At 26.0% G+C, this 9,379-nt stretch overlaps 1 protein-coding gene across 2 annotated transcripts; it reads right to left on the bottom strand.

The window, feature by feature from the left end:
- Positions 1-2,834: 2,834 nt before the first annotated feature.
- Positions 2,835-7,638, bottom strand: LOC130942123 (myb family transcription factor MPH1-like). 2 transcript variants are annotated; one of them, XM_057870820.1, is made up of 5 exons: positions 7,472-7,638; positions 6,732-6,808; positions 5,170-5,276; positions 4,581-4,701; positions 2,835-3,182 (listed from the first exon to the last, which is right to left on the bottom strand). In XM_057870820.1, the coding sequence occupies exons 1-5, from the start codon at positions 7,593-7,595 to the stop codon at positions 2,892-2,894; spliced, it is 720 nt and encodes a 239-aa protein (XP_057726803.1). In that variant the 5' UTR covers positions 7,596-7,638; the 3' UTR covers positions 2,835-2,891. The 2 variants fall into 2 exon arrangements, with proteins under 2 accessions (XP_057726803.1, XP_057726804.1); XM_057870821.1 differs by lacking the exon at positions 4,581-4,701.
- Positions 7,639-9,379: the final 1,741 nt, after the last annotated feature.

The raw sequence follows: 9,379 nt of genomic DNA on the forward strand, positions 1-9,379 counted from the left end.
AATTGATGCATTGTATTATAAATTGGTTTAATTGAAATTAATTTCTTATGTGACAAACAGTTTGGTTTATTTTCTAAACAATTTAAAATTATTTAGTGCAGTTTCAGTTTAGTTGATGTGAATACTGTAACATCTTATCACACAGAACTTTACATCTAGGATGTAAAGCAGAGGTGACAAAGCGCTACGACCTCTAAAAGTAATATATATATATATATATATATAGTTAAAAAGGGTTGTACCTAGGAGCCTTTGAAGAAAAGTTAAGACAAAAGCGTTAAACAGAAAAACGCATCACTCACGGAGGCGATAAATATAGACCGGATAGGATAAGAGCGAAGCAAAACATAAATACATAAAAGAAGAGTTCCAAGAAAACAGATAACAAAACTTCTGACTCGCCTCACGAAGTTATAACCGGTCAGAGCATATATACATATATATATATATAAATGAAAATCCCCAAAAGGCTCAAAATACAGTTTACAGAACCTGTTTCTCCAAATCAACCTCTAGGAGAGATAAAGCATAATATACATATATAGTAGAGATATAAAAGTATCTACATATATATCGAAACCAAAATAAAATCCTCAAAAATCTAGAATCCTTCGCTTCAAAAACTTCTAGAATGCCTTAGCGAGGTGTCTGACATCCTGCATCTGTAAACCATAAATATGTATAGAGTGAGAATTGGAGGTTCTCAGCATGGTAATGATGCCCACATAACTAACATATAATGTCCTGAGAAAGTAAGAGGCGATCCTAAAACTTTCGATAATAGATTCAAACTTAAAACTAAAATTTAATACCATAAACAGGGTGAGGTATCTAAGAATATTTTTATTCTATCTCAATTTCTAACTTAACTCCTGAGTTCATTGCCTTTCCTCCAATCCTCCGACACACAGTGCACAGACAAATAGTGCATACAAAGAAAACACAAGTAGTTTACAGTTACACCAAACAGAACATATAGCAGTAGTTAAGCATGAATATCAGTTACGCAAACCCAAGAATGCAAAACCAAACAAGACACATAAATGCATATGATGCTTGTCTTTCCTACTAGTCGTGAGCTCACATGTCAGTTACTTTTTCAGAATCCGATACATCCGGTAGCTAACCCGGATATGGTTCTCTTGAAAATCGGTGGGCGGTAAACCACCACGAACCCCACCTGGTGAGTGGTACACCACCACGAACCCCACGATTGCAAGCGGTACATTACCACGAATCTTGCAAGATCTTCAATATGGAAAAACAACATACACGTGGACGGTAAACCACCACAATTCCCACCTTCTGTGAGCGGTAAGCCACCACGATCCTCACAGACATTTTGACACTGCGCAAGCAGTAAACTACCACGATTCTTGCCAGGTCAAAACTCAAAGATCAATTTCATTTTAAATCATTATAAATCATTCATTCATTCATTAACTCGTATATGCATCTCCGACATTTTCACAAATTTTTCGCACTTCTTCAATTACTCCCAATCATTTAATCATCAATCATATATTCATCCTCAATAATATCGATCAATCATCGTCATTACAGCCTTTTTCATGTTATATTCAACACTTTCTCAAATCATTCACATTAACTCGATTATTCATTACATAACTTACAAGTTTTTAAGTTCCAATTCAACCAACCATACCCAAAATATGCCTAAACACTTTATATTTATTCCACATCATAAACAATATTCACAATTCACTTCTCCTCTCAACAATTCAACATCAAGCAACTTCATTCAACAATCCACACACACACTAGCCTAAGTTTTCACGTTACATTGTATTTTAATTATCAGAAACCGAAACTATATTTTGGCCGATTTCTCCCTAAGTTCGAAACGCCTCAATCATCCACCATTTCTCAAGCTCCAAAGCTCCAACTTCTCACTAATTGAATTTTCAGCTCCGAAGATTCAATTTTAATTAAGCTTCCAATATCCACCAATTTAACTCCAAAACACCCAATTCAATCTAATACAATCCAAATTCACTATAATTAACATAGAGTTTGATAATTAATGATTCATAAAAGATTAAGTAGTTTCTTACCTTATCCACTCAAAATTAATTAGGGTGAAATCCAACAGTTATTCGCCACTAGAGTGCCTCTAAACTATCAAAATTACAAAATTTCTCAATATCAAAACTCCAAAAGCACGAACTAAAAAGGGGAAGAACTGGGAATGAAATCTCAAATTTCTTAGCAAATTGTTAGATAAATTTTGTAGAGAATTTCGAGACGAATGCGTGACCGCTGACAGGTTGTCAATTGGAGCTCCGGATTGAAAATTACGTAAATTTAAAGTGGAAAAAGATTTGGGAACTAGGATTTCACGTTTCTCCTTTTACTTTCAGCATGTTTCATGAATGTTTGGGGGAGGACAAGGCTGAAGCAAGTGTATATATATGAGTGTATAGGTGGGTTTGGGCCCACTTGAACCCGATTCGTTCAGTTTAACCCGTTGGCCTATTTTTTTACCAAAAACTTTAAAATTAGAGTCAAAATTTATATTTTAATTATTTCTACACCTCATTAAACTATAAAATTAAAGTTTCTAATTTTTTGAATTAATAATTAATTTATTAACTAATTATTCATTAATTACTCAAAATTTACAAACACCCTAATTATACCCTAATCGGATTCCTTACTAGTAGTAAAACACTAATATGTACCGAATAAAGCCATTAGAAATGGATTTGTTGGTAATTGAATAATTTGTAAGAGAAGTCATGTTTGATCAACCTTTTACTATTATTGCATGTGATGAATACAATAATAATTTAATTAAATTACACTAAGTCTCCTTGCCTAAAAAGTTGAATGCTAATTAAAAAGTATTTAAATATAATACAAATTCATCATCATATTCTTAGGTCTAAATTTATATAATTATTGTTTGGGGTAGATGATGGTACAAAGATACTAGAATCAACAGAATCAACTGCACTTGTTGCTGTTGTCGTGGTTGTCATAGTTGTCGAAAAATGCATTATGTCTTGTTTTAGAGGCACAGTACTAGTGTTAAAAGAGAATGAGACAGCAGGAATAAATTGATGAATTACTCTACTACTATTACTGTTACTATTATTATTGTTTTCTTCTTCGTTTAATTCATCATCACAAGTTAATAAGCCTCCACTTGATTCAGCTTCCTGCAAGATGTACCAACAAAATTCATTATATAATGACAAAATCTCATTAATTAATTAATTAATATTATTATTTAAATTCTATTAGATCCTGCAAAAATATATATTTTTCAGTGCGTATTTTCTATTTTTAAAATAAAAAATTTAAGTGTGTCATTTTTTTTCAAAAATATTTTTTATATATTAAAAATTAGTCATCAAATTAATTATTATATATTTTTATACATTTACTCATATTGATTTATATATTTTTAATTAAATAATCAGTCAGCAGAGTATAATAATCAAATCTGTTATAATTGAATAATCAAACATCAAACATATATATATATATATATATATATATATATATATATATATATATATATATATATATATATATATATATATATATATATATATATATATATATATATATATATAATAGACGTATAATCAAATTTGTTTACACTTTACAGTAATAGAATAAAAAAAATTGAGATACTAAATATACATTTCTATATGTGATGACTAATTTTTAGTGTAAACATGATTTTGTTTAGATATTTACATGTGATCCATAATTAGGCATTCATTCATAAATCTCTAACCACTGGTCTAGCTTATGTAATATATTGTTGACAACTTGATAATAAGCTCATTTTTCAAATTAAAATCGTGTGCGGAACAGAAATATAAACAGCGTAATTAATTAATTATGCAAACTCATAGAGACGTGGTTTAATAAATAAAAGCAACATGTCATGTATATAATGTCTTAAGGCAAATATAATCATAATGAAATAATATACATGAGCGTATATATATATATATATATATGTCAAAATTATTTGTGTGGATGGTGTGTTTATATTTTATGTTATATATATGCATAGGATTTCAGTTAGTTGAACGTTAATCCATCTAATTATTTAGCAATATATAGTATATATAGGTTTCTAAAATCAAGATTTAATTATTTTGTTGATCCTATAATTTTATTAAATTTGTAATTATTAAATTTGTAATTAGGTTTTTATATTTTTTTAATTAAATTTTTATATTACTTTTAATTTTATAATTAGGTTTTTGTTAATGTAAAGAATAACAGAATTAACGGAATATTTTTTCATAAATTAAAAGTATTTATAATTAAAAACCTAATTAGATCTTTAATTACATATTTTTTGAAAAGAATATTTCGTTAATTTTAACATTTTTGATACGAAAATAACTTAATCATAAAATTAAAAACAATATAAAAACTCAACTAAAAAAATATTATATAAGAATTTAATTGTAAATGTGGTAAAACTATAAGAACTAAAGAGTAATTAAACCTAAAATTAAACATTTGGTTTTATACACCTAAAATCAAACATTGGTTTTATATTATGCATGTTTTATATAAATATATAGTACCTGGTTTAGATCATAATCAGTTTCTTCGCTGATTTGTGAAACGCCATTTGATAGATGAAGGTCTTCCTTCAAAATTCTCCTTTCATAATTTGAATTTTTTAAGTTGGTCACTATCGATGATCTAAAATATAAAGGAGACCAAAATAATTAATTACAAATTATATAGAGAACCAACATTTTAATTGAGTAATATTAGCCCTTTTTTCAATTTTAAATTTTTTTTAGGATTTAGAATTTAAAATTTATAATTTAAAATTTAGGATTTAAAATTTAAGATAAATAAAATAATTTTAAAAAAGTCAGCCTGACTGAAAAAAAATTAACTTCCTAATCTTATTCTTAATATATTTCAAATTAAAATGATACAAAGTGATATATTATATATACTAGAATTTTATGCTATTAATTAAATTAATCCATAAATCATAACATAAAATATTAAACCAATTATGTCATTTATCTTATTGATGAATAGTAAATAATTATGATTTTTTTGGTGTCTAAACAAGATATGATTAATTGTATGTGTGGTGTTGATACATTAACACATATAATATTTTTAAAATTATTATTAATCCATATGAGTTACCTTTTTGGTGAAGGAATGGAGGTGATTTTGAGATCCTCAACATGTTGATATTCTTCCATCAAGTGATCCACTGAGAGGGAAGCATGTCCCTTCAGATTTCTGTACATCTAATTTAGAAAATCAAAAAGTGCTCTTAGATATATCTAATTAAGGTACACATGTATAATTACATGGATATAAAATTTCAAAAAAAAAATAATAATAAAAGAACACAATTAAGATAAGTGTACACTGTGAATATACATTAATTTTATATATGCATCTATTTACGTAACGTTATATCAATGAAAATAATTATCTTTTATATTAATCACGTAAATAATCATCTAAAAAAATAAATATAATTATACGACTATAATAAAATATTTTTACATTCTCAATGTATCAAAATTAAACTCCTATAACTATATGCCATAAAATTGTGTGGCCTATATATACTAGCTAGCAAAGTATGACTTCATTGAATTAATCATATTAGTAACAGTTGAGAATTTGGTGGCAATTAGAAGAGAGACAGCTGTAATATATAGGACTACATATTTGGGTGCTAGAGAATGAAAAAAAGTAGCTAGTTTTTAATTTCATTTAATTTTTCAAAGAAAAATAATCATACTAATTAAAGAGACAAGCTAAGGGGAAAGTAATAACTCCATTTTAGTTAATAAAGCTAGCTTATCTTCATTTTTCATAAAGAGCATATATATATGCATATGTACCTAACCTAACCTAGAGTAGTGTCCAAAGTTGCACATGCATGAGAAACACATTTAAAAATTGTAATCACTTTTTAGAATGGATAAATCTTAAGGGTTCTTCAACAACAAAGCTAATAAGAAAAATAATCTCTTGCTTTATTTCATCTTTACATTTATGTCATATATTAATATTAGTAAATGACTAAATGTGCACTATACTCTTTTTTCAACAAGTAACATTCATCATCATTAATGTGACACAAAATATATATATTTTCAACTAATATTGTTGTCTTTTCCTAAAGAAGGATCTGTTTGCTTTTTTCTATTTTCTATTTTTTTTTCTTTTTCAAAGCTAAGCATATGTACTTATAGAAGCTAAGGTACAATAAATAACCTCTTATAAAATAATTCTAATTAACAAATGAAAGAAAAGAAAAGTAACAATATGCTGAATTAATGTTTATATATCTTATCCTAAATATAAGGATAGGATAATATTGTAAATTAAATGGATTTACATATATACTAGCTAATAGAATGTTTGAAAAGAACATCAAATCTTAAAAATAGAAAAGCATGTATAATATATAAATTTTAAATAATTAAATTAATTAATATATATGCATCACTCTATATTTAAAATTAGGTCTTGCCTAGGGCTATGTCTTTGATTATTGATTAAAATTAAAGAGAGATGTGACATAAGTTAGAGAAGGAAAATTAATCAATTTTTTTGCCAGCTGGGGAATAATATATATAATCATATCAATCACATTTTTCAAATGAATCATGGCCTTTTGGAACCTAACCACTACTTTTAAAAGAAAAGATGAGAATGAATTGAGATAGAAGAATAATTTGTACCTGAAGATGGCTTTTGATGTGAGCAATTCTTAATCCTTTCACTGGCATCTGCTGCAAAATTTGCTTTGGAGTTGCCTCTGTCAAACAAATTAAATTTGATAATTTGTTAAATTTTCATATTTAATATATATATATATATATATATATATATATATATATATATGATTTGATTAATCATATATATCAAATATAATTAATTAATAACCTTTACTCTTTCTTGTTTGTTAATAATTAAACACAAGAATTAAACAAAAAAGAGATGAAGCAACCCCTTCAATTTTTTTTATCTTTTTTTTTTAATTACATATCAAATATATGTTCATATTATTAATTACCAAAAATTAATTACCACATGCCATATAGTAGTAAATGATACTTCAAATTAAACACAAATTTCTTTATTTTTCCTTCATCTTTCATGCTAAATTTTGTTTATTACCCTAATCATTTTAGGGAACAACCAAGGTCAAGGAAATTAAATAAGGATATATACATATATATATCAAAGAAATAATATAAGAATAGTTAATTTAAATAATAAAGTATGGTGGTTATTATTTTATTAAAGAGATCAACTTGAAATTTGAAACATAAAAATTTTATGATCATGAAACTGTGCATAGCTTTATTTGAATTTCCTTTTATTAATTTGCTGAAACCCTAGCTAGGTAGAAAATGAAGAACATGTTGTAGTGGATGAATTAAGGGAAAAATGATTAAAGAAAAATGAAACTACTTACTGTGTTTTCCACCAAGGCTTTCAACAGCTTCAACAAATTGTTCATGGAGTTCAGGTGTCCATCTCAACCTTGGAAGCTCTGATTTATTGTATTGTCTTACTCCAATTTTCTCCCAAGTTCTCATTTTTTTTTGTTCTTTCTAATTTTCAATTGATCAGCAGAAGAAGATAATGAAGAAGCTCATCAATAATGGAAGAGCAAGAATATATATATAAATAAATGAGATTGGTCTTTGCCCTTTTAATTAATTAATAATGTGAATGCATGAAGAAGCAACCATATAGATAGAATATAATATAGACTATAAAGAATGTTTCCTAAAAGTATATATATAAATGGTTTTTCTTTTTTCTTTTTCTTCTTTATTCTTTTCTCTTTTTATAAAATAAAGAGATAGGTAAGGAAGGGAGTTCATTACAAAACATTATGTTGCTAACTTCTTCCGTTGACTAAACAAAACTTTTCAAATTTAAAGCAATATTTTTCCAATTTTTCTAGAGTTTGATGTGATCTATTTTTCCATTTTTCAATAATAATAATAATAATAATAATAAGGTTTAATTACTCTGTTGGTCTCTATAGTTTTGTAAAATTTTCAATTAGGTTCCTATACTTTTTTTTCCTTTTAATTGAGTCCTTGCACCATTTTTTTAATTAGGTCCTTACACTTTTTTTTTTCTTTTATTTAGGTTCCTGTATCAATTCTTTTTTTTTTAGTTGGGTTCTTATAAAATTAAGCCAATTACTATTAAGAGAGATTTAATTGAAAAAAAATTAGTGCAGAAACCCAATTAAAAAAAAATATAGGGACCTAATTGAAAATTTTATGAAACTATAGGAACCAACAGAGTAATTAAACCTAATAATAATAATAATAAATCATCAAATACTCTTCGTCAAATTGTTTATATATATTATTGAAATGTTTTATTCAAAGAAAGAAAAAAAAAGTATGTTAATTTACATAGAGTTGGAAAATACTAGTTGCTTTTAACACTAGCTAGTACTTTATTTGATTTATTTTATTTTATATAAATTCTTGTCATCACGTTGTCAATCATTAATATAGTGTTATGCAGGAATGAAACTTCTACTACTCTCCTATAATATATGGATGAGAATAATATATATATTAATTAAGTACTTACAATCTCTATATGGAAATGATTGCAGTTTGATCTGTTTTGAATTATTTTTACCAGAATGTAAAGTTGACAAATTTTCATTTTTTTAGAAATTTCCTTTATCTTTTTCTCTATATTCTACCAAAAAAGTTAATATAATAATTTTATATATAGTTACGTTTTTCTGAAAATAATATTTTTTTGGACATACACCACATGTATAATGTGTCCCCCATCAAATGAGACAATCTAAATGGAATTAATATGTATTCATATTTTAATGTGTATATAGTATTTAAATATCGTTTAAGTTAATGTAACACACCATTTTGTATAATTTATTTTTATATTTATTAGTTTTCCTTCAACATACATATTCATTCCTTTAGAAAACTAATATTCTATTTATATTTGTATACTAAAATTAGCTATTAAATCATTAATATATATCTATATATATTTATATATTAATTCATATTTTTTTTAAATTAAATAATCAATTTACAGAATAATCAAATTTATTATATTAGAATAATTAAACTTACTATAAAAATATTATATAAGTAATAACCTAATCTATCTAATAAAAAATCAAAGGTTGTAATGTAAATATATACATAGAAAGGAAAAGAGAAAAAAAAAAAAAGAAAGAATGAGAATAATATTGAATAAGAATTTGATGTCAATAATAGACGGTGCCTACTTTTGGACCCATCTATCTGTTTTGATACTGCCGTGTTCAACACTACACCATGCTGCTCCAAAAATTCAAGCACCATGGAAA

This window comes from Arachis stenosperma, chromosome 7 (assembly GCF_014773155.1).
Source record: "Arachis stenosperma cultivar V10309 chromosome 7, arast.V10309.gnm1.PFL2, whole genome shotgun sequence".
NCBI lineage: Eukaryota > Viridiplantae > Streptophyta > Magnoliopsida > Fabales > Fabaceae > Arachis > Arachis stenosperma.

Coding starts and splice junctions, on each gene's coding strand:
- LOC130942123 (XM_057870820.1), bottom strand. CDS start 7,595: ATGAGAACTTGGGAGAAAATTGGAGTAAGACAATACAATAAATCAGAG. Junction 6,809..7,471: donor AAGCCTTGGTGGAAAACACA/GTAAGTAGTTTC, acceptor TTTGTTTGACAG/AGGCAACTCCAAAGCAAATT. Junction 3,183..4,580: donor CTGATTATGATCTAAACCAG/GTACTATATATT, acceptor TACATCTTGCAG/GAAGCTGAATCAAGTGGAGG.